This window comes from Candidozyma auris, chromosome 3, assembly GCF_003013715.1.
Source record: "Candidozyma auris chromosome 3, complete sequence".
Taxonomy (NCBI): Eukaryota; Fungi; Ascomycota; class Pichiomycetes; order Serinales; family Metschnikowiaceae; genus Candidozyma; species Candidozyma auris.
The window spans coordinates 633,928-658,267 of record NC_072814.1 but is presented as its reverse complement, the minus strand read 5'-3'; the positions used below and the strand labels follow the sequence as shown (position 1 = coordinate 658,267).

Sequence of the window (24,340 nt, the reverse complement as noted above, 5' to 3'; positions counted from 1 at the left end):
TTTTATGGCCCTCGCGGAAAAAGAAAGCGAGCGTACTCCAACCTTGCCTGAATGCACGACCGTTGGGGCAAACGGATCAGGACTCACGCACACGAGATCCATGTGAAGACTCAAGTGGAGATGTATGAAAATTGAGCTTAGTTTTGATGTGGCGAAGTATATGTGACTTCACATTGAAGATTTGCTTATCACCAAATTCTCCCGTAGATCCATGTCTCACAATGGCTACAAATCCAGAAATAAAGACCATATACGTGAAGCTCACAGTGCCTCAGAGCATTTTGCATGCTTAGTTGCTGTAGTCGGTTTCATCACCACTTACAAGCTCTTCATGCCGCCCTTCCGCGTCAGAGTTCGCTTCCGATATGCTTCTCTCTTCATTCTCCTGCTTCACGTCATTCTCATCAGAGTAGTCAGTATCATTACCGGCACCACAACTCTCATCAGATTCGAGCTTCATTTCCACATCTTCTGGACTTTCTTCCTTGACCTCCACCGGCTCTTCCTTGACCCCCTCCACAGGCTCCCCTTTTACCTCTACAACGGGTTTTCCCAGTCGCTTTCTGTTTTCATCGTGGCTCTTTACATCACTCTTGTCAGATCCAAGATCCCTAAGTGCGTCATCCTCTTCCTTCCCTATAGGGTTCTTTACTCTTCTAGGCGCCCTTTTCTGCTTCTTAGCTTCTTCTTCGATACTCCTCGATCTCGCTTCCTTGTTCTTTTCTTCAAGTGCCTTGTAGTCTTCTCTCCTTAGAATGTCCTCGATGCGCACTCTATTCAAGTTGTTTCTATTATTCACCTCAAATTGCTCATTTAAATGCTTGAGCTGGTCAGTGTCGTCGTTTTGAAGCTCCAAGATCTTTCTTCGCTTACTATTCAATACCTGATAGAAGCGATCCTCAAGATCCGCCAAAATGAGATTGTAGTCGTTGATCGTCGTTCTAATCTCTTCCTCCTTGCTTGTTAAATCTCCACGTGTTTCAGCAAGCTCTTCATTCTTATATGTAAGTTGTTTACTCATCTCCAGAAGCTGTTGTGACTGCAACGAGAGCCAATTGAGAATATCAAGTTCTTGTCTCGATTCCAAACTAGACGAATCTGCCTCTCTAGTTTGTGCCTTAAACGAGCCGTATTCCACACTCAACCTCCCCTTAGTTCTTACGACAATTGTAAGTTCTGGCACCTCATCTGCTAGATCTCCTTCGGCAAGTTCACCTGTACTCGGATCGTAACTTTCCAGAGACTCAAGTTTGCCTGCTACCTCAACTGTAGAAAATTGCTCTATTTCGCTTTTCTCCGTCAACCAATTATCCCTGAAAAGTAATTCGAATAGCTTTAACCACGTTTGATCATCAAGATCTGCTTTCGACTTTGACCGCTTCACTTTGGTGATGTTCAAGTCCAGTCCGAATATGCCCTCCTGGCAAGCGCATAGGAATGAATACGAAGTGGCGCCTTCTTTGGTGTCATTCTGGACCTTCACCTGTAATTGAGAGGTCTTTATGTATCTTTGAGTATCTCTCTGATACACATCTAGAGGTACGGTGAAGATTCTACCCTTCAAGGTCATATATTATGTGCGTTTATTATGTACAATTCGTGATGGTGCGCATCAACCCCGGATTTTGTCCTTAGGGCCTATTTCAGAAGAATGGGCACCATCCACAATAGATCAATGCTAAATTCTGCGTAGAAGTGGCTTCACGAATCAATTGTCTTACCGTAGCTTCCACACTTAAGCCTCCGGCGTTGAACTTCTCAACTACGGTCTGAACAGCGGCATTAGCCTCGGACCCATCCTCAACAGGTTCCGGCACGGACGTCTTGCCCTCATCTTGAAGTCTCTTCATTCGAAGTGGCGATATAGACCACAGGTACAACGGGTCCCATCGCAAGGCATCAAGAATAGCAAGAATGTGATCTCTGTGCTCTCGTAACACTCTGAATGTGTGTTGACACAGCTTATCAAAAGCGCCATGAACACCTGTGATACCTAACCCATCAACCATATCTCTCGTTAGCCTGAATGGCACAGTTTCTGGTATTGGAAGCCGTTTGCCTTGATCAAAAGCAACTCCAAGATCGATATGAATAGGTTCACCAGAGGATTCTTCGAGCAAGATATTATTGCAATGTCTATCGCCCAAGCCTAAGATATGGCCCACCATCGAGGAAGCAGCCAAACCTCTTGTGTAATGCTGCCTGCTGCTGTACCATGTGTCTGGGGTCAAAAAGGTGTCGCTGAAGTACATGTGGAACACAGGCTTGACTTTATCTGTAATGTTTTCGTAAACTTCCACTCGCTCCTTTATGGTCGAGCTTTGACATTGCTTCATAGCCTCTTTGGCCTTCTCGTACTTCATCTGGTCTTGTTTATGATGATATGGGCGAATTACTTCAATAAGCGCCTTCGAATTTGCAACAAACTCTATAATTCCGGCTCTTGGTCCTAAGGGAATGGCTTTATAAGTTCTTATCCTCAATGATCTCTTTCTTGATTCACGGTCTTTGACAAGGATAGAATTTACCTTTTCGAAAACCTGCTCCATAGTGGCATCTTGTCTCAAATCATCCGTACCATACTTGAGCAACATTTTTTGTTGACAGCCGTCCGATAAAGTAAACAAAGCAATTTTGGGCAAGCTGAGGCCTGAAGTTGCAATGCTGACCTTAGCGTTTACAGACAACATTTTCGGGACATGACCATAGCCGTGCTTCGAGACCTCTAATTCATTAGTCGGTAGTGGTATTTGGGGCAACTCTTGGAGCCAGTATTTACCGCCTTCAATTCTGTCGAGATTAATTGTTCTTCCTCGTGAGCTCTTTAACTTTGCAAGTGCAACACACTCTTCACTGAATTTTTCTATTGGTAAGAGAATATTTTTAGAAAAGTCCGAATCTTTTTGAGTCAACTGCTCCCTGATCTTCATTGCAGCTTCCACTCTGAGTAACATAGCGTTGTTATTCGTATCCTGAGCTAGTTGCTTGTGATACAACAAAGAAAGTAACATGTAAAGCGAATGGTATGGATGATCGTAACATATTCTGGAAATGAGCAGCTGCACTGAGGTTTGAAAATCTGACTCATCATCTGAAAGACGAGCCATCAATTGAGTGCACCAAGAGAGGGCTTTATGACTTGGAAGTAAGCAGAGCTCTTCTTTTAGCGATGATTGAAGAGACTGGAATGATGATAGCTCTAAAAATAGAGAAATGAATCTGTCCACACTCTCGCTTCCTCCATTGTCAGTAAGTAATGCCTTCAAGTAGAATCGCGTACTCTTCGATGCAAAGGTCATTTTAGACTCAATCAAGGATTCAAGTTCCAGCGAGTCTGCAGCCACCTGACCTTTTAGACGATTGTAATATTTTTGAACAGACTTTCTTTCACTAGGTGTCACGGCAGTTTTACCATAGTGCAATTTTATTACTTCAATTTCGCCCTTTTTACTTTCTATCCGTTTCTTGATTTCGCTAATCTGAGAATTCAAGCTGCTCATTTTGAATTGTTGTTCGCAAAAGCTGGCCAAAAGCTGGTAGGATTTGGATCTCTGATCAAGATTTTCAACTTCTGCAATTAAATCTTCAATAGGCTCCACATACTTCTTCAAAATTTTGCTGCCGAGCTCTTCTTTTGATTCAGCGAGCCATTGTACCAATTGCGACGTGATCATAGCAGAATGTACGCTCAAAGGATGAATGTTGTTATCGGGGTTAAGTTCATCGCTTGAATTCTTAAGCATTGCTATGGGGGTATTAATGTTGCCTTGTGCCCACAAAGTCTGCGCAATCGAGAATGTGGCGAACCTTTGTATTCTCGGCCAATCATCTAACTTGACTACCTCTGGAGAGTTAACGAAATCATCTAGGAGCACGGCAGCATTCATCATTTTTTGAAGATGATTGTTCAGACGAGCGACGGCACCGTAAACCAGTAAGTCTTGTATAAGGCCCTCCCAATTGCGGTTAATGAATGGCGAAGTTGTCGCGAGTGAGCCATTCTGAGACAACATGATTTGCAACCGGAAAGCTTCCCTACGACATAGTAGAATATTCTCTGAGCATTTTAAATCTGCTTTGGAAAACCAGGATGATTTCGAGCTGAATGAGTCAATGATGTCCAGGACCTCATTATCCAGTTTCGAAGAAAGAATCGTGTCGACCTCCGTAATGCTTGCCAATGCAACAAACCACCTTAAAAGGTTTTCGTGAAACGTTTTGGTCGATAAGTCACTTTCGAAAAGGTGGCTTTTTTGTACAAATGTTTCTTGGAGAGTTTTCGAAAAGGCGTCTGGTACATGTCCATGAAGGCGTTTGAGATAATTATAAATGACCTCGTGGTCAGATAACGGAAGATCTTTTAAAGGAATGTCCCACAGATTAAGCTTCCAACTCCACTCATGGCATTCACGTCCGTCACTTAAATTTTGAGAAACAAGCTTTGCCACTCCTATAAGCCCGCTTTTTAGTAGGGCGTTCATGGTAGATTTGCAATTGATGTTGGCAGAACTTAAATATGCCGCATCAAGGTGAGCCATACTGTTTTTTAGAACGTCGGATGTCGAGCCCAAACGTCCCTCCATTTGCATAGCACTAGAAAGATTAGCATTTTCGGGGATGCCAAACAACATATCATAGTCATCAATTGATTCATAAATCCGAATCAATGAGCCGCGATGAAGATTCCAATCAATATTTTCCAATAGTCCTTTGGTTGCATCCTCCAAAATCATAAGGGCAGATTTAGAGCGTGCGCTCGAATTCAAAGCAGTGAAAACCTCAATAAGATTAAGCTTATTGTAGGCTTTGATAAAAGGGCTTCCTTCGATCTTTGAACCAATCCTTAATCTCAACACAATGTCAGCAAGTAAGTAGACACCCTCCTTCCCCATGATATGCACGCAATCACACAATTTGCTGACAAGATCACATACAATCTGTGCACCTCGAGTGCCTAACAAAGTGGCGTAGAAACAAACAAGATCAGGGATGCATCTCGCTGCTAGAGACGGATATCTTATGATACAACTCGCGAATAAAGATGCCATGCTCGAGAATTTTGCAACTTCCTGGAAAAAAGCTAAGGATAGTTGGCTTGACCACTCGAAGAACTTACAACCATTCACACGAGTTTCGAGAGAGTTGATTATCGAATTGAGGTCTTCATTTTCAATAGCCAATGAATCGCTTCCTGATATGACTAAAAGGCACGAATGAAAATCCATAGGAACAATATACTCACGTTTTTTTTCGTAAAATTTGTCGACTGTGAGGAACTTGGTTGAATCATCTTTACGGAGTTCATACTTCCATATAATGGCACCAATAATGCTTTCAGTAAACGCTTTTGCTTCGTAATCCCCGTCTTGCAGCAACTCTAAAATAAGATCAGCAATAAAATCTAATGAGGAGCATAACGAACTGAAACGAGTTCTGTTAATATTGGGCATTTCCTCACGAGTAATGAGGTTCGAGATATCACCCTCATTGGAGCTCGTTAGGTAGTATGAGCTCAAGTAACGTGCTACCCAGGCGCCAAACTCATTATCTGATGTATCAGAAAAATCGTACCTCAAAAAGAGTTTTACTACCTCTTCGTCAGTCTTTACTGGAGCAGGTATAGAGACATCACAGTATATGCTCTTGAGCAAGTCAAGAGTGATATTAGTAACAGAAGACGGTGTAGCCGGACAGGCAACGTCATGAAGGACATCCTCAAAATCTTCCACAAAAGCCTCGATACAAATACCGCTTAGCTTATCCACGCTTTTTTCAACAACTGAAGTAAACGATCCAAACATTTGAGGACGCTGAGTCAAGCTCTCTTTTACCTTTAAGAAGAAGTTAAGAACTTCGCCTGATACAGTGAGCTTATTGAAGATCACATTAGTAATTTTTCCGACAATTACGAACGCCTCCCTGCTGCCAATTTCACTGAGCGCATCGAAATCAATTAAGGAAAGTAAGGTTGAAACATCTTGATATAGCTCAACGTGTAACAAGGGGACGCAAATATCGACAAGCAACTCAATCATGTGGCGACTGCGAAATTCGACATCAGACTGGCAAATGACAAATTTGATTCTTCGTAGACACAAATGGATCTCTTCTACGTTTTCATGTTGAATACCCAAACCCATCTGACGTATAAGAAAAAAACAAACATCAGTAGTCCAGAATTTGCCACGCTCTGGCGCCCAGAACTTCGATATGAGAGCTTTCATAAGGTCAACACTCGAGACAGGGGTGATCGTTGCCCGCATTGAAGAGTCGAGTATTACTTCAGAATTAAAAATTTTTCTAGCCCTTGATTGAGAGCAGACTTCAGCAAGAGATGCTTCTGACGACACATTTGTCAACTTGAGAGCCTCAAGTATCATAAGTAGAACCTTCTCCTTCAAATAGCCTTTATATGAATCATTTAAATGTGGCAGAACCGTTTTGAAGACCTCGTTCCGAACGCCGCCTGAGGTATACGCTAAAGGTATTAGTATTGACAATGAGTCATAAACCAAGCTTTGGGTGTCATAGCCCTTGAAATTACCAATTTGTCTTAAAACAGATACTGCCAATGGGGATAATCTCTCAGATCTTACAGCGATGCATACAGCAACAAGCTGTCTGTAATTATCAACGATAAACTCCTTGTAGTTCACATAATTGAATAAGCCATACGGAAAATCCTCGAAAGCAATGCCGTTATGCCACCATGACTTCAATATTTCAAGTCTAAATGTCAAGAATAGCTGCTTGCGAGTTTCAAGGTGTACAGTATTCGACATGATTTGGAAGCTTTTCTCCAAATACGGGACAAAGAAATCGAATCTTGAGCACTCAAGAAGATTAAATATAGCTGATATCATGACTTGTGAGGTGCCATTGGATATTTTTCCAAGAAAGTAACAATATGTCGCTGCCTTTTCAACAGTTTCTTGTGGATGAGGGAATGATTCAAATATTTTGCGATATATCTCTATTTGCTTAATTGAGTTTGACTGGCTAATGTGTTTTTCAACAGGCTTCAGCAAACGAGATTTCAAGGAGTTCGAATCCGTAGATAGAATTCTACGCAAAATGTCGTCGTCTGACAACTTTTCAAATAACGAATGCGACAGCGCTTCCAAAAAAATATAAGATACGCTATACTTAGCATTCTCCGTGAGAAATAGCGATTTTCTTTCGCATTGTGTAAGGAAATTGAGAAGATCTAGGAAGTCCTTCTTCCAATCAAATTCTCTTGGCTGTAGCACAAGTGGCATGAGCTTGGTCAATAGTTTTGATGTTAGTACGATTGTCTGACTTGATCTATCAATCCAGTGCGATGAAAGCGGCCCTTCGCCAAGGTGTCTTATTAGTCCCATTATAAAATTATCATCTAGTGTCTCCACAGACGCCGAGTTGAGCATATATTCGATGCATTCAATCGCTGCGACTGGTTCGCAATTACTCAATATTTCAAGCAATAGCGGATTTGACTTGTCGTAGTCACTTAAAAAACGAAAGTATGCAACTCTAGTCATTGATGAAATGAAAGGTTTGTTGACAATTGTTGATCTCAGTTTCACCGACGAAGAAGAAAATTCTTGGTCAAATTGAACATCAGAGGAGTCATGAGTGCTGAAGTCTTGTGAGGGCGTCACAAACCCATGATAGAATTCCTCGAGTTGCCTTCTAATGATGTTAATCTCGGACGAAGCGATACCTTTTAACGGCTCTGAGTTGAATTCTTCAAGGACTTGCACAAATTCTTCTTGTGTTGATAGACCCATAAATATGGCTCTCCAAAATTTCTCAGGTAATTGCTCCACTTCTATCCCCTTTTCCAGGTGCTTCATTATTAGTGGTTTTAGTATTGTCACAAACTTAGCGAGATAAAGCTGCGCTGACAATATCTCATTTGCCGTCGTCAAATTAGTCGATGCTCTCAGTATTCTATCGATGATCGAGTTGACAACAAAATCATTTCCAGCGCATGGGAGAACGCTCACGAAATGTACGTGAGCATCTATAGAGTCGTTCTCCAATGAGACGAACTGTTCAAATTGAGAGTTTGCTGAAAGCGGCTGAGTTATTCGGTGTAAGCGGGAGTTTGGATGACGACAAGAGATAGCTTTGCGAGAATCAACGATATGGCCATGCAACCATACTATGAAGTCAGCTAGCATTTGCTGATCGCAATCTTGTGATACAACAATTCCATCTGCTTGTTCTACAGGTCCCTCACTCCATTTAGACAAGAGCCAACGACCAGCGCCCTTACTAACATTTTCGCTCCTGTTGAGAGTCAGCTTGGACATTGCCCAATGCAAGGCCCACCAGAAGCAGATCGCCTCATTATGGATATGACTCGGGCCACTAATTTCTGCTAAATCCACAACACTTTCAAGCTGGGTAAGTATAGTGGAGTTTATTATGCTGCTTAACCTTTCAGGGTCGATGGAAAACACTATGTGGTTGAACAATTTACATGCTAGTTCCGAGAACTCCTTGTTTTTTATAAGCGGAACAAGGAGCTTAGTAAGTTGATGCAACCGGCGAATAAAATTAGCATCACAATGACTCTGGTGTAAATCACACTTTCTCAAGACAGATAGCGTACTTAACAAGCACCAGTATGTAAGCGTTGCGTTATTAAAACACTTGATGACACAGCATATTACACCGTGACCATAATCATGCCCCGAACTTTCCTCGTCAAGACGAATATCGATAACTGTTGTCTCATTGAAGTTTACTTCGGCATCTAATGGGGTAAACGACTCTTGAGTTGTATTCGGTTGACGTGATTGGACACTATCGCAAGTGAAGGCGAGGAGTTGAAGTCCCACAGTTTGTATCTTCGAGTCATCAGTGAATTCAATCATATATTTCAATAGCAGTTGCATATCATCAAATGAGGAAATGTCAAGTTTGGTACTCTGTATCTTGAGCCTTTTATAACTATTTGTTCTGAAGCTCTGGGTCACATCCACGAAATTTTTCAGCTTGCTCAACTCATAGTATTTGCAGAGCAACTTACATGTACCAAGATAGAGAAGCCACAAAAGTTCCTTATTCGTTCGGAGCTCCATAGTCGGAAGCTCGAACCAGTTGAGAGCACTCGCTCTAACAACAGAACCAACATCTTCGATCGTAAGTCTGAGAGGCAGATTGACAAGTCGACTTAACAAGGCTTGAGCAAGAACGCTGACCTTGTACATTGACAGAAGACTTTCCCTAGGGTCTCCAATGTCTAGGTTGGTTTCATCTTCCTCAGATGGGCATGCTGGAAATACGTCCAGAGTGATTAGCTGCGGAAGGCCATCAATGTCGAGGTAGCGATAAATTGAGTCAATGTTAAGAAAAATGACAAACTGTGTCAATAGCGTGTCCACGGAAGTGTGTACAAATGCTAGTAGTGGTGAGAGTGCAACGTGAATAAGTTTATGACAGAAGATTACATCATCTGTCGACAATGACACGAGGAGCTTTATGATGAGTTTGAATGCTTCGACAAGGACAGCACTTTCACGACCGTTATAAAGGTCAAAGATATCTTTGAGGATCCCTTGTAAAGTTAAGTAGCGCTTGTCCTTCTTGAGAGGCTCATACACATCAGAGGATCCACCACCAATAAGATAATGCAATGAGCTGAGCAAGTCAGTGAGTAGTGATTCTTGGGAAAAATCTAAATACGAGTTGTTGGGCAATTTAAGGATTAGCTTGAGCAGTTTGACGAGAAAGTTATAGTGCTTGATCCACGACTCGAGTGATAGATGAATGATGTAAAACTGCTGATACAATAGATGATTAAGGATCTGGCCAAAATTGTTAACACATGGGGCTAGTAGTAATTGAGACTTCGAGTCGTAGAATAGAGCCATCATATTTGACACAAGCGAAGTGAAGTGCTTATATCGGACATGACCAGATTTAAGCATCTCTTCTGTGATGTCTTTGACCAAGCTCGATGCTGTCAACAATCGTTGCTGCGTGGCAGCACTGGAGTTATTGCTATATGCTTCCAGCTCTATCTCTATTAGCTTTAGTAGGCCATCCAGGAGCACCACGAAATGACGAGGCGTGAGCTTTAGTTTCGCAACCGAGAATGTTCTTAGAAGCGTGAGAGCGTCATTGCGCAGCTTTACCCTCCTCAGTCGTAGTGACTCGACAATGGTAGGTAGATCGAAGACAGACATGCGGAGGATTCAGCACTAGAGGACATATAGGTGGTATAAATGCGAGATCAATTGGCAGTGTAGCCTGACCAAGTGAGCAGCTATTGTGAGGGATAGCTGGTAAGAATAATAATTAAAGGCAATGCCAGCTGCGTTTTCAAGTGATGATCTCTAGATGTGTATCTTATAAATATCGCGTCTATATCCAGTTGATCTGATGCAGGCGATCTGCAGTGAAGAGGTGTGGATGTGATGGGGTATTGAGACGATGAGGGGCACAAGTGTTATCGCCGAAGAAGTTGAATTAATTTTTTTTTGCTGAAGACAAAAGACAGTGAATGCTTAAAAAGAGCTCTTAATTTTCGGCGATAAATGCCTCTGTCTCCAACTCTAGTTTAAAGGTCGGTGGTAAGGACTTCGAACGTGCAAAATGAGAGAGACAATGACCACCAAGTTTCCGCTTTAGCTTTCCCATACAATTCTTTCCTATCGAAATTTCCTTAACAACCTAGAAAACTACCCGTTAAGGTGGCTACATCTTATTCACGCCTAGTCTGCGGTACAGGGCCCTTAAAATACCTCCCTTACAATCTGAAACCGGTCAAGTTACTACGACTGTCGTTGTCGACATTTGCAAATTAAACTTGAAACCAGAACCTAAATTCTCATTCTTTACACACATAGCATCGCTAGGCCGTTTTACCTCCACTCCATTGCGAAATCCCTCTAGGAAATCGCCTGCGACATTTTGCAGCCAAAAAAAGTTCCCGGTGCAGCTCAGGCTTCACCAGAGTTACCAAAACCAACTATATATATAAAATCGAAGCCCAAGCAACTTTCAATCACAATACTTTATCATTCATCATCATGACCTCCAGATCTCGGCCCCACTTCAGTCTAGCCTACGAACTCGACTCTGACGACTCGGACATCCAGTGCTACTGTCCTCAGTGTACTGCGCATGCCAGCTGGAAGCAGATCCTACAGTACAATGTCATGATAGGCGCTATTTCGCCTAACCTTTGGATCCTCAACATCTTCATCATCGTCACCATCCTTGTCCAATCTCGTCGTTGCGACGCCCATGGCGCCCTTATGACCTATTTGGGCCACTCGGCCTGTGCGCTCTCGGTATATGCGGTAGTCGCAGGAGCAGCCTTTGTGTGCTGGAGAAGTCGATAACAGGGTTTGTGGGGCGGACTGTGTGCGCAACAGAGTCAAGAAGCCGAGTCAAACCCACGGCCATATAAACCAGCCGATAAGCACCAGACAAACACAATTCACCAACAAACAAACCAATTCAGAATGTTCCGTCGGTTTTACTCAACGGCACTCCGTAGAACGCCCCTCTACGAGTCCCACGTCAAGTACGGTGCCAAGTTTGTTCCTTACGCTGGCTTCGAAATGCCAATTCAGTACAAGGCCCAATCCCACATCGATTCCCACAAGTGGGTTCGCTCAAAAGTCGGTTTATTTGATGTCAGCCACATGTTGCAACACCACTTTGAGGGTCCGGAGGCTGCTGCTCTTTTGGAGAAGATAACGCCAACTGACACTAGTGCTCTCCAGCCCTTCACGTCCACATTATCAGTGTTGCTCAACGAGAACGGAGGCATTGTCGACGATACAATAATTACAAAACACAATGACGAAAAGTTCTACGTGGTGACCAATGCTGGATGCAGAGACAAGGACCTCGAGTTCATCAAGGCTGAAGCTAAGAATTTCTCCAGCATTGACCACTACACTTTTGAAGGCACCTTGTTGGCGATCCAGGGCCCTAAAGCCCAGGAGGTTTTGCAGAAATACACATCAGAAAGTTTGAATGATCTCTATTTCGGTCACTCCAGGATTCTCAGCTTGAGCAGCTTTGTTGAAGACGGTGTCCACCTTGCAAGAACCGGTTACACCGGTGAAGATGGGTTTGAAATGTGCATCAAGGTGACGAACGAGAAGGAGGCCGCTCAGTCACGAGCATTTTTTGAAGCTTTAATCGACGAAAACCCCGACTTGGTGGCCCCGATTGGTTTGGCTGCCAGAGATTCATTAAGATTGGAGGCAGGTATGTGTCTCTATGGCAACGAATTGACTGAAGAGATCACTCCTGTCGAAGCCTCCTTGGCCTGGGTTATTCCCAAGAGTAGGAGAGAACCATCCACTGCCACATTCAATGGCGCCGGCAAGATTTTGCTGCAATTAAATGACAAGAAGTTGGTCCCCAGAAGAAGAATTGGTATCACCTCGTCTGGACCAGCGCCAAGATCGGGAGCCAAAATTTACTATGAAGACAAGGAAGTCGGCTACATCACTTCCGGGTCATTTTCGCCATCTTTGGGGCAAAACGTCGCCCAGAGTTACCTCGACAAGTCGGTCAAGATCGGTTCCACTGTGCAGCTTGACATTCGTGGGAAGAAGAGAGACGGTGTAGTCACCAAACTCCCATTTGTGCCAAACAAGTTCCACAAGGGTTAAAAATCAGTTACGATATGGAAATAAATGCCACACACGAACGATTCTCGGGACTCTGCTCGTGACCATGCAGTTCAGGATTAGTATTCACGGTTATCGAAGCGTAGAAACACGGCTGCGAAATTGTGCCAAAAGAGTAGCGAGTTTTACCTAATGCGCAAGTACACAAAGTCAAGTTTTAATTGTACGTAATAAAACTTAGTCCGATAATTATGATCATTTCTCAAATAGAGTTTGCTCTAGGCATGGCTTGTTTTACTACTTTTTTTTTTATTTTTTTATTTTTCCCCATTAATTCACGTTGCAACCGTAGCACGCTCTACTGTCTTTGGCTGCGAATTCTCGTCAGTGACCGTGGCTGAGCGCGAAAACGCTTTTAGGCGTTTAGGCACCCTGAGACACGGATCTTAGACACACCCTATTTTCATACATATATAGCAGCCAACCCCATAGCCCTCAAAGATTGTCCAGCTCTGAACATGTCTTCTCCAAGGATGCCCTTGTCGCCTAGAAAGGACAGTGTGCTCAATTCAAGAACACCTTCTCCAGACAAGTCCCGCTCCAACAGTCCTAGCATCAAGACAAACCCCTTTGTGGCCCTGCTGGTCAGGTTGCCGAAGATTGGCGTGGACTTGGCTCACAAGACAAATACCTCTTCATCGTTGGGTTTCACCATCTATGAGGATAAGCCGGAGGAGCTCTCGAGGAACCGCTCGCTCACGGTAAACAAGGTGTATGACAACACTGACGATAAGGAGAATGTGTTGCAACCCAAGAAAATGGCCCTCAGGCAAAATGTCAAGGAAATCAGAAAGCCCTTGAGCAATTTGAATATAACTGAGTACCCAGGTTATGTGTCTGCTGCTGGTGCCATCAGAAAAGGTCCTCTTCGTCTAAGCGAATTGTACCACTCCAAGACCTACAACAATGAGTCAAAATCCTTGCACAAATTCAACAGATTGCCAAGCTACATCACACCGCCAAGAAACCTGTTGAAAAAGATCTTGCACTGTGCTGGCTCTGATGAAGACGACATTGAGCGCAGACTCATTCGCAAGCTGAGAGAGTTGGCCCGTAGGAAGCGACTGATGTCCGTGGGCTTCAACAAGGGCAAGTCTCATTTGGTGACAAAAAACAACTTCAAGATTGCAACGTAGGTATTGCGATTTAGTTGTGTTGTCATTACCTCATATTCCCTTCTTTTCTTCCTTCTTCATGATACCCATGACAACTTTGCTTTGAGGACTTCACTCATGCGCAAATTGCTTTTAATCCTATAGAGTAAATAATAAATTCGTTATGTTCATCTGTTTTTTTTTCATTCACCTCTAGTCTGGTGGTGGCATCTGTCAAGACCTGCAGAGACCAAATAGAAAAAACTATGTTGGACAATGTCAACCTCAATCTCAGAAAAATCGCTGAAATTCTCAACACCACAGAATACCATGTCAGTGCTTGAGGCATTCAACAACCTCAACGTGGCCTCTGCCAGAGATATTTCTGACCATGAAGCAATCTTTGAAATCTCCTACAAGTACTTGTCTCAAGCCATGGAGTTTAACCACCCACTATCATTCAAAAATTGCATCGTCGCCTTGATAAAGATGGACAAATACTATAAAGCGGTCGACTTGATTAACAAGACTAACTCTGGGGTTGTAAAACAGTATCCTTTGGAAGTTGCCTATGTTTACTACAAAGTGGGCGATTTGGATAATGTGAAATCTGTATATGAGACTGCAAGCGTGGGAGGTGCCGACGACACTCTTTCCAGAGCGCTCAAGCATGTTTTGGCCCAGGCTTTGTACCAGAAGGGTGCTGTAGCCGAGTCATTGAAAATTTACCATGAATTGATCTCGGCTCAAACAATCGATAGCGAGTTGGACTTGGCGTGTAATGAAAGAGCTATAATTTTCCAGCTTTCTCTCAATGAAAATACCACAGTAAAGCCCCAGGCAAATATTCCAGCATCCAAGCAGAGTTACGATTACTTGTTCAACGATGGCTTGATTGCATTGGCTAATGGCAACATCGTGGAGAGCTTGCAATTGTTGGAGCAGGCCTTGGACCTCTGTAACAAGCAGAATAACGACTGGCCAGAGGAAGATTTGGTCTTGGAGGCTGCTCCTATCAAGCTTTCTATTGCATACATATACCAAACAACGGGGAGGGAAGAAGAGGCATTGGAGCTTCTAAACTCCTTTGATGCCGTTGCCGTTTCTGACCTTTTGGTGAAGGCAGTACTAAAAACCAACTACTACTCCACATTACCTGCCAACGAAAATCTCAACTTGACACAGCGGTCTCTTAACTACAAGTATCTCTTGCATAATTTGAGACTCAAGTTGACACGTTCTCAGTGGCGTGTCATGTTGAAAAACCATCTATTACTATCCTACCAAACCGAATCTCTCTCGAGGTCTTCGCACTACATTTCCAAAAGCTTTGCGAAAGATTTTGGTAATGAGTTCGAGGGTGACTTTTCTCCCGTGGCCTACAATGTTCTCGTCAGGTTGCATATCTCCTTTGAGGAATTCACGAATGAGGAGACAAACAAATCAGTTAGCAAAAAATTAAACAGATTTGTCACTGAAGAACTAGGAAAGAACTCAGTGACGGAGTCAGTCGTTGCAGGTGCATTACTTTTGGCTCACCTTAACTCAAAATTTGGGAACTTCGATCAATCGTTAGAGATTTTGGAACGCATAGTCGAGTTGGAGCTTGCCTCCGCCAATAGTCAAACGCTTCATGCTGGTGTCTTTGGCATTCTCATTCTGTTGTACGAAGTTCGCAAGCCAGGTAAGTTGGGCGCTCTCTACGACTCGTTGATTGCTAAACTTGAATCCATTCACAAAAGTCAATTAAAAGAGAATGATATTTTGTATGATTTTTTCAAGGCCGTGGGTTTCAAGCTTCTCAATGTCAGTCGCCAAGATTTGGCATCTAAGGTGTTTGACTTCCTCGCAAGTGTGAAACCAGATGACGCAGTAATTTCCAGTGTCCTTCTGGGCCGCACTGACAAGCTCAGGCCAAAGTCCGAATTAGCCTCCAACACTGATGTATCGGAACTCCTAGACTTGAACGTTGAAGCCATAATTCCAAAGCATGAAGTTAGAGCGAGAAAGACCAAGACTTCTAAGAAGTCAACCCACAGGGTCTCGAAAAAGAACAGAAAACCCAAATTGCCAACCGCAAGAAGTATAAAACCAGCTGAAGAATTTGATCCCGAGAATGATTTAGACAAGGAGAGATGGCTCCCCATGAAACTAAGGTCCTACTATAAGCCTTCCAAGAAGGACAGAAAGAAAGCTGGCGGTCATCAAGGCGCATTGGAGCCATCCCCTGCTCCACAGAGTGAGTCCAAAAAGCCGAAAAAGAAAAAGAGAGGTAGAAAATAATAATTTTTATTAATAAAGGTATGATACTGAAAACGCACAAGACTAGAATTTGTAGGTTATTATGCCATTTCACTGCTGTGATCTCACTGTTTGGTAATTGATTTAGTACTTTCACCTTCTGAAAATGTCTCGGTGACAGGCGTCTCGCTGGTGGTCTCTGGACCAGTCTGAGAATTATATAGGACGATTCCATTTTGACGTGCGAAGCCCTTCTCTTGTTTGTTGTAAAGGTGAAGCACCAAAAAGGTCCAGACGCACAAACCGAATGCGCAAGCAGCTGTGAAGGAGTAACCCTTAAGAAACCGTGGCGCCTCCACAGTTCTCCAGACGATAACTGCCATCCACGCAGTGGAGGCTTGCGCAACCATATTCATAAACACCAAAGTCACAGCTCGTCTTTGGGCATCCCTTCGACAGATATCGTTCATCCACATATATAGAACCGGAGCCATAGACCATCCAAAGTATTGTAAACAAAAGCCAAACCATTTGGCATTTTCTGGAACATTCCAGACAGCTAGTATAACGTTTCCAATAATGTTGAACACTTGCGAAAGGACTATTGCCAGCCATCTCAGTTGAAATAGATCCGAATACATGTTTACGAGGAATAGCCAAACAAGACCAAGTCCGGGAGTGAGGGCACTCTTGAATTGAACTTGACCATGCGTGAACCTCCCAAGAGATTTGAGCCACAAAATGTATGATCCTGAAGAGGAGTTGTTGTTGTTCCAACAAAGCATATTCCAAATGGTCAAGACGTAAATTTCCCAAGAGAAAATTATTCTCTTCCAGACCTTCCAGTCGAAGAAAGATTTCACGAGATCCACTTTTGGTCTTCCAGCAGTGTGATTTTTCTGAAGACGACGGCGAAGTATGCGAATCTCATCATCGCTCAACCAAATGGAGTAGCAGTCTGTGGGGGTACCTGGGAGCATATAGAACCCTAGGATCGCAACAATTATAGAGACGATTCCATCAATAATAAAAATCCATCTCCAAGCAGCCAAACCATGAACACCCTCGAAGTTGTCTACCACTGCTCCGGAAATCAAACCTGATGTCATCACACCAGCAAACTGCCCAAAGTAATATACCATCGATCTTCTGGCAAGCATACTAGGATGATAGATAAAAGTTCCGAAGAGGTATTGGAATGCGAGATACCCTGGTGCTTCGAGGGAGCCAATGAAGAAGCGAAGTATCTTGAGCTGTTTAACCGTTTGGACCTTATAGGTTGCAACCGTTAGAATTGCCCAGCAAAGTTCTAGTCCGGGCAAAACGTAGTTTAAAGGCACAGCGTACAAACAAAACATGAACGGAATTTGCCACACAATATTCCCGATAGTGAACAAGACTTGCGTGTTCACTAAGTCATTACCCGTCATGCCAATGTCTTCTTTGAGACCGGCGGTGTAGGCGTTGTTGAGATTAGTCTGATCCAAGTTCTTAATCCAGTACGCAAGCATGGAGTATAAAGTCAACAAGATGTCGATCTTGATCATTAGCTTCCTCTCAGCAGGGGTATCATTCTCGTCGAACCACTTATACCACTTGTGCTTCTTTCTGGTGGGCTTGTTCAACCTATACTCGTACTCGTCAAAAAACTTCCACCAAGGTCGATTTGCCTCGTCTCTATATTCCAACTCTTGATCTTCTTCGACCTCCACCTCATCGTAGTTATCCTTCTGCAAACCGACCTTTTCTTGCTCTAAAGCCGCAACATCTTCAGGAACGTCATCATCCACCACTCTTCTGACAGGGATGAAGCCCCATTTCAACCTGCTCAAAGGCACCTTCAAAGACTCAAGCATCAAAACTTACAGCCCATATTGTGGAATCTGCATAGGTTATATAGTCTTCATCTTCGCTAAATATTATAGTCTTTCGTAAAGTGCCATGCATCGCGGCTAGCATCTAACGGGCTGCAAGCACGCCATAGTTTTGAATTAGTGTCTTCAGCGTACCCACACCTTACAACTCTTATAACAGAGGATTGGTCTCATTCTTTTCCTGATTGATTTCTGATCAGTCAACAAGCAAAACTAAAATCTTACATTTCTTCGACGCAACTCATAAGTGAAACTATCTGGAGTCTCTGTGCGCTTTACGAATTCTAGCCGCGTGATATAGTGCAATGATGGAGGAGTCATTTTCGCAGCCAGCCTGTGGCATCAACTTACAGGCTTCACATAGAACAGGCAAGAGCAAACCAAATTAATCAAATGACAAGCTCGAAATTTGCCGAGAGCATGCCTTTCTTTAATTCTCTGTAAATATTATTGTTGGCTTATAGGTTGAATTTTGTTGCCATGGTGAACTTTTACTTAGGCTGCTTAATCGCGATAGTTACCCTGAGGCTTCTCAAATCGCCGTGGTTCTGAGGCAATGAATGGTATGAACATTAAGGATTATTATAGTATTTCAAACAAACGAAAGTCTTTTTCTTTTTTTTTATTTTTTATGGTTTTTCAAAACTGTTTCGTATACTACTTTTACTATGGTGGTATTCAGCCTGCCCCCTGCCCTCAAAGAATTGCACTTTTCATCAAAGAAACAAATGCCCGCCATAATACTTTCAGAATCGTTTAGGCGCGGCGAAATCTAGGTTACCAGTCAAATGGAAATCGGTGCGGAATTCTTCAGTAATCAATGTGTTCTGATATAATCAAGCCTCGCATGGTTCAATTGTGAAAACCTTCGAAACATCGTCTATTCTTCTCGTTAAATCAGTGAAAAGTCGCTTGTGCCTTCGAATGTCCCGCTAAGGACTGTAGCGAGATACCGCTTGGACAAAACCTCGTTGGCGCTGGCGGCATTTCTCTGGGGTGCGCCAGTGGCCGTATTCACCTTCCGTTTTTGGCGAGGCATCTCGGACCATATCTATATAAGCCCGAGCGGGCCCCACCAATTGTACCCGATACAAAGCTGACCATTTAAGAGTTTGCTTTGGGTTATGATAAGGCTCAGTTACCAGTACAAATTTGTTTTGTCATTTTAAATCCATCACCATGAGCAAGTTAGACAGAGTTAAACATTTGACCTTGGAGGACGTTCCTAAAGCTGCTAGGACCCTCCAGGAATCGTTTGCTAAGGACTCATTGGCCCGTCTCCTTACATGTCACGTCAAAGATCCTAGGCAGAAGTATGAGTTGGATATCCTCTTGTACGAGGCTTATCTTAGACAGCACATCGCTAAAGGCATCTGCCTTGGCATCGGAGAGCTGGAGGAGAACTTTGAAACGGTAGCCATTTGGTCTATCCCTTCCTCGATCGACGATGGTATAGAGAGCTTCCACACGTTGATGGCGGCAGGTTATGGCAAATTGTGGGAAAAAGCAGGACCTGAGGGTCAGCAGAAGATCTTTGAGGGCATGTTGCCTCTTTTGCACGATACCAGCGCTAAGATCTTGGCTACGGATAAGAGATTCAAGAACAAAGGTGTCTATACTTTGGTGTATTTGGGCTCCGTTGCTAGTGCTAGAGGCAAAGGTAACGTGAGAACAATTTTCGAGTACATGTTCAAAAACTACATCGACACCCCCAACTCCAACAACATTGCATACTTGGAAAGTTCCTCTCCGGACAATATTCCAATTTATAACAAGTTCGGGTTTCACTTCTATAAAGATATTACTTTGGGGGACAAGGATAAACTAGACGCCGTCGAAGGCGACGATTACGCTGTTATGAATGTCATGATCAGGGGCTCTTTTGGACAAGACTGGACGGGCTCAGCCACCCCTGACTCTTTACACAAATTATAGTTCTCTCTCACGCTATTTATAGTTGATATTTACAAGTTTACTCATCTAAGGAAAGAACACTCTTCTGAGAGGGGAGGGTTTTGTCAGCAAATTCAGCTTTGGCTGCCTCTCTTAACTTAGCCTCCTGGTGCTTTGTCAAGGGTTTTACAACCTGGTCTGGAGGAACGAATGTAAATTTCCCAAAACCAAATTCACGATCGCTCATTTTGTTGAGCACATAGAGCTGAGATCTCACGTATCCGACAAGTGCCTCAATGTGTCTCATGTCTGCGTCTGGGTTGCCGGCGAATACGTTTCTCCAAAGAGCAGCTGCCAATGTGATATCATCCGTCATGAGACCTTCATCGTAAGAGACTGTGAGCCCAATCAACTGTTTGTGAAAGTCCTTCAAGTAGCGCTCAATGATTTTGTTGGATGCAATGTTCAATTCGTTGGCCATTCTGAGCTCCATATCTCTGAAGATTCTGTCCACAAGTTTCTGTTGGTAGTTTCTTCCATACTTAAATGGCATGGCTCTCATTCTCACGGCTAATATCCAGTAATGCAAAGCAGTAATCTGAAAATGCTGAGCGAAACTTTTAGGTAGACCCAAAGTCTCATAGAAGAATTTGGCGGTGTCGGAGAGGGGCTCATTAGGATAATACATGCCCTGACGCTTGCACTCACCAAAATAGTAAGACCCTGCCACGGGACCTGCTCTCGATCTGTCCATGTCTATATTGAAGGTCTTCACCAACCACTGGCCTATATTCTGTTTCCAGTTGGACATTTTGTAAGAAGGGTCATTTTCGATCTTGTTGTCGGACAAGAAAGGCTGCTTATGCTTAGGCTGACGAACTTTGCCCTTGATCTCTGGGAGTACTTTGGGCAAATGTGATTCTTGGGCTAACTTAGAAGGTGACTCAATACGCTCCTGGTTGGAAAGTGGGGGAACTTGCTGAAACTGAGTACGTGAGTTGGAAGCGAGCGATCTGATACCAACGCTATGAGCCACAAGAGCTCGATTTGCGAGGGATGACCGAAGCATACTTTTTTTTCCACTGAAGATGCCTAGGGCAAGTGATTGATTTTTTAATCTTCTCAGGACTGCATGGGTATAATGCTAGCATAGGATGAGAGGCAGTGAAGGGGGGATAAAACGAAATAATAAAAGTATTATCTAGCGGTGTATTCTCCTAATCATACCATGAATGAAAATACAATATGATAATATTCTTTTTCTTCGTATTGTTGACTGCGTTGATAGGTGGATTTACCACATGCACAATTGGGACGAGGACAACAACACCATGATTCCACAACTTTTTTCTTGGACATAACTCTGTAACAGAGTAATGTTGTTGTTTTTAACTTATCCTCGTTCCACTTACAGATGATCTTTATGCTTTAGTGCCAGTGTGAACCTTCAGGCGTGTAGACCGCGGGCGATGAGAGTGTGCATTTTTCGCAACCAGTTACTACATCCAGATCATCCATCTAGACTACAATGGACAAACAGACAGCTTTTTATAAATTTGCATAATTCGTTAATCTGAGATATCACTAGCCCATCCTGAGCTTTAATATAGTCTCAGAACATACATTTTGGCCTTCATTTAGAAATCTATCAGTGCCTACTCATATGACAATCTCGCCTGTCGTAGAGATTTCATAAATCCAGAATAGAAGAGGGCTTAATGCCATAAGAGTTTCCAAATGCCAAAGGGTGACAACTTCCTCACACTGCAATTGAAGTACCTCTCATGGTTACAATAGGTAAATACGGAGGAAGACGGCGGTTGCGGGGGCGCTGCATTACGCCAATTCCGCGCTACCATTGTGGTTATACTCATTAGGCTTATAAGAAGGTAGGCATATCCACATTGCTATATAATCTATCTATCCTGTTCAACATGGAACCTCTAACTCATGCAAAAGCCTTGGCATAGTCGGTGAACACGAATCTGTATCTCACATCTCCCGAGTCACATCTGGTCAAGGCCTCGTTGCAGCCCTCCTCAGAGATTGGAATTTTCTCGATCATGGGCTTGATGCCCTTTTCTGCAGCTAAGTTCAACATCTCGAGTGCCTCGCTCTTGGATCCTAAAAGAGAGGACCCAAACGAGCCTCCGTTCGAAAGGAATGTGAATGGAGAGAGCTCGAATTTATCCTTGACTGGGGGTAACCCAACTGAGACGAAACGGCCGTCCACCTTCAAGATGTTCAAGTACTGGTCCAAGACAAAACCCTCCACGCGAGAAGCGCAGTTCAAAATCAAGTCGAATTTGTCGTGGTACTTGTCAGACCAATCGGACTCTTCAGCAGTGGCAACGAAACCATCGGCACCAAAGGAAGCAGCCTCCTTCTTTTTGGAAGAGCCACGCGAGAAAGCGTAAACTTCGGCGCCCAAAGCTTTAGCAAATTGAAGAGCCAAGTGGCCCAAGCCACCAATACCAACGATAGCAACGACAGGGTTCTTGAGGTGGCGGATGTTTCTCACCAAGGGAGAATACACTGTCAAGCCGGCACACATCAAGGGAGCAGCGTCCTCCGACTCCAATGCGTCAGGAATTGGGAAGACAAACTTTTCGTTGGCGATGGAGTGGGAAGAGTAGCCCCCCTGAGTGACGTAGCCGTTAGAGAAATGGTCAACGCCGTTGTATGTTGGCACACCTTTCTTACAATATTGTTCGTTGTCATTGTCACAACGGGTACAAGCACAGCACGAGCTACTGGCAGCACCAATGCCCACACGCTGGCCCACTTTGATAGTCTTGACATCCTCACCCACTGCAATCACCTTACCGATGATCTCGTGGCCCACGACCAAGTCTTTTCTCTTGACCTTGCCCCAGTTCTCCTGGGCAGCGTGAATGTCAGTACCACAGAGACCACAGCAAATGTTCTCGAGCACAACGTCAGTGGGCTTGATCTCCTTGTGCTTGTACGAAACCAACTTGGGTTTGTTCCATTCAGCGTTACCGCTAACAGCGAAACCTTTGAATTCCTCAGGCACAGAAACAGTCATTATGGAAGGTATTAAGAAAACTTTGTCCAAATCAGTGAACGGCGGAAAACTAGTGCTTTATTAGTATTCGAGGGCGCGATGGAAAATGAGCTTATCATGCCTACGTTTGCTGAGCATTCATGCTCGATTACAAATTTCGCAACGAGGTTCCGGCATTTGGCAGGAAAATTATCCCGGTCATAGGCAAATTCACAACGGCTTTATGATAGACAAAGCGTCTTTCTCCCTAATTGAGGCATTTTTCGCGGCACCAGGTGTTCCGAGGTTGATACTTTCGCTAATAGTAGTTACGACGTTCGCTTATGAAGTATCGGACTAAGCAGAACTAGTATTGGACTAAGCAAAACTGAGAAATCCTGGTTTTCGCTAATGTGTCAGGCTGTGGCTGTAGTTTCTTTTTGCGCATTGAGTGGGATTTGCCGTCTAGACAAGTGATCGACACAGGCTCGTCGGAAAAAAAAGAAAAAGGATAAGTTGAAGTTGTTGGCGAGGATTAAAGCATGACCTAATGAAATTTGAGGATCCTCTCTACTAATCTCTAGCAGCTCTTTGCCTGTCTTCACATTACACTTATCTTATTCACGGCATTTCGCGAGCTCGGTTCGTCTACTGTACACATTCGTGCACGCAATGCAGCTGAATTTTCCAGACTCCCGAGAAAATTCAGAAAGATGTCCCAGATTTAATTGACTTTAAAGTGGCAAAAAACAGGTGGGAAACGCATCGCTGGAGGTAAGCGGTCAACGGCGTACATACAGGGTACATCAAAGTAAGGGCTATTTGCATCGGATCAAGGGTGGTGAGGGCACGACCGACTTTCGCTCATCATCAGCGAGGGTGGTCACAATCGAGGGCAGATGACAGTGATCCCTCGAAGGTCGTAGTGGTTGTTTTAGTTGAGAATTGTACTGTCGAGAGGTGTGTTTTGTTTTATTTGGCGTGACTGCTCCATGGTATCACTTGCAGCCACACTCAATCATCGACGAACCTAGATCACAGTGCTGAATACTCATTCATTTAACTTGATGGAGGTGTTTTTGAATGGTCTATGTACCTTAGATATTTTCGATTCCTCGCAAGTTTCGACATGAAAGGTGTAAAGCTGTGCATGTATTAACTTGGTCCATCTGAGTCTGCACACTACTTGGCCTCGAGTATGGTTCGCCTCAGGCAGGTCGGAGCAGTATAGGATTCCAAAAAAAAAAAACGGGTTCAAATACAGAGTTGACTATGGAATATTTCATTGCTCTGCCAACAACGCTTAAATATACAGATAACTCGATTTAAGTTGAAGATACCGCCCGTAATTCTTCTCCTACTGTTTCATTTTTCATTTCCCTCTTCTTTCTCATAACTCTCCCCTCTGTCAAGGTCTCCCGCGATACGGCTTCTTATGTAGGGCTTCTCATTTTCTTTTTTTTTCTGTACAAACATTTTTTATTTTTTCGCGCCTTGGCCAAATGGCCCAAATCCTGTTTTACCGCACTTTCCCTTGCTTCCTCCCTTTTCACAGCAACCTGAGTGACGATGAGATAATCCCGC

General features: G+C 43.6%; 9 protein-coding genes across 9 annotated transcripts; 4 read left to right on the top strand and 5 right to left on the bottom strand. All coding sequences in view use genetic code 12, as the record gives it.

Annotated features, from left to right (window-relative positions):
- Positions 1-289: 289 nt before the first annotated feature.
- Positions 290-1,570, bottom strand: CJI96_0002924 (uncharacterized protein; the record flags this gene model as incomplete). The annotated part of the gene is made up of 1 exon (XM_029033572.2): positions 290-1,570. One exon carries the CDS (start codon positions 1,568-1,570, stop codon positions 290-292), a length of 1,281 nt encoding a protein of 426 aa, XP_028892164.2.
- Positions 1,571-1,643: 73 nt separating this feature from the next.
- Positions 1,644-10,178, bottom strand: TEL1 (DNA-binding protein kinase TEL1; the record flags this gene model as incomplete). Its single annotated transcript, XM_029033573.2, has 1 exon — positions 1,644-10,178. The coding sequence occupies one exon, from the start codon at positions 10,176-10,178 to the stop codon at positions 1,644-1,646; it is 8,535 nt and encodes a 2,844-aa protein (XP_028892165.2).
- Positions 10,179-11,462: 1,284 nt separating this feature from the next.
- GCV1 (glycine decarboxylase subunit T) lies at positions 11,463-12,629 on the top strand (the record flags this gene model as incomplete). Its single annotated transcript, XM_029033575.2, has 1 exon — positions 11,463-12,629. One exon carries the CDS (start codon positions 11,463-11,465, stop codon positions 12,627-12,629), a length of 1,167 nt encoding a protein of 388 aa, XP_028892167.2.
- A 476-nt stretch (positions 12,630-13,105) lies between these two features.
- On the top strand, positions 13,106-13,783 carry CJI96_0002921 (uncharacterized protein; the record flags this gene model as incomplete). The annotated part of the gene is made up of 1 exon (XM_029033576.1): positions 13,106-13,783. The coding sequence occupies one exon, from the start codon at positions 13,106-13,108 to the stop codon at positions 13,781-13,783; it is 678 nt and encodes a 225-aa protein (XP_028892168.1).
- Positions 13,784-14,071: 288 nt separating this feature from the next.
- CJI96_0002920 (signal recognition particle subunit SRP72) lies at positions 14,072-16,024 on the top strand (the record flags this gene model as incomplete). Its single annotated transcript, XM_029033577.2, has 1 exon — positions 14,072-16,024. One exon carries the CDS (start codon positions 14,072-14,074, stop codon positions 16,022-16,024), a length of 1,953 nt encoding a protein of 650 aa, XP_028892169.2.
- Positions 16,025-16,107: 83 nt separating this feature from the next.
- CJI96_0002919 (uncharacterized protein) lies at positions 16,108-17,838 on the bottom strand (the record flags this gene model as incomplete). The annotated part of the gene is made up of 1 exon (XM_029033578.2): positions 16,108-17,838. The coding sequence occupies one exon, from the start codon at positions 17,836-17,838 to the stop codon at positions 16,108-16,110; it is 1,731 nt and encodes a 576-aa protein (XP_028892170.2).
- A 1,197-nt stretch (positions 17,839-19,035) lies between these two features.
- CJI96_0002918 (uncharacterized protein) lies at positions 19,036-19,791 on the top strand (the record flags this gene model as incomplete). The annotated part of the gene is made up of 1 exon (XM_029033579.2): positions 19,036-19,791. One exon carries the CDS (start codon positions 19,036-19,038, stop codon positions 19,789-19,791), a length of 756 nt encoding a protein of 251 aa, XP_028892171.2.
- Positions 19,792-19,828: 37 nt separating this feature from the next.
- On the bottom strand, positions 19,829-20,818 carry CJI96_0002917 (uncharacterized protein; the record flags this gene model as incomplete). Its single annotated transcript, XM_029033580.1, has 1 exon — positions 19,829-20,818. The coding sequence occupies one exon, from the start codon at positions 20,816-20,818 to the stop codon at positions 19,829-19,831; it is 990 nt and encodes a 329-aa protein (XP_028892172.1).
- Positions 20,819-21,697: 879 nt separating this feature from the next.
- On the bottom strand, positions 21,698-22,798 carry CJI96_0002916 (NADP-dependent alcohol dehydrogenase; the record flags this gene model as incomplete). The annotated part of the gene is made up of 1 exon (XM_029033581.2): positions 21,698-22,798. The coding sequence occupies one exon, from the start codon at positions 22,796-22,798 to the stop codon at positions 21,698-21,700; it is 1,101 nt and encodes a 366-aa protein (XP_028892173.1).
- Positions 22,799-24,340: the final 1,542 nt, after the last annotated feature.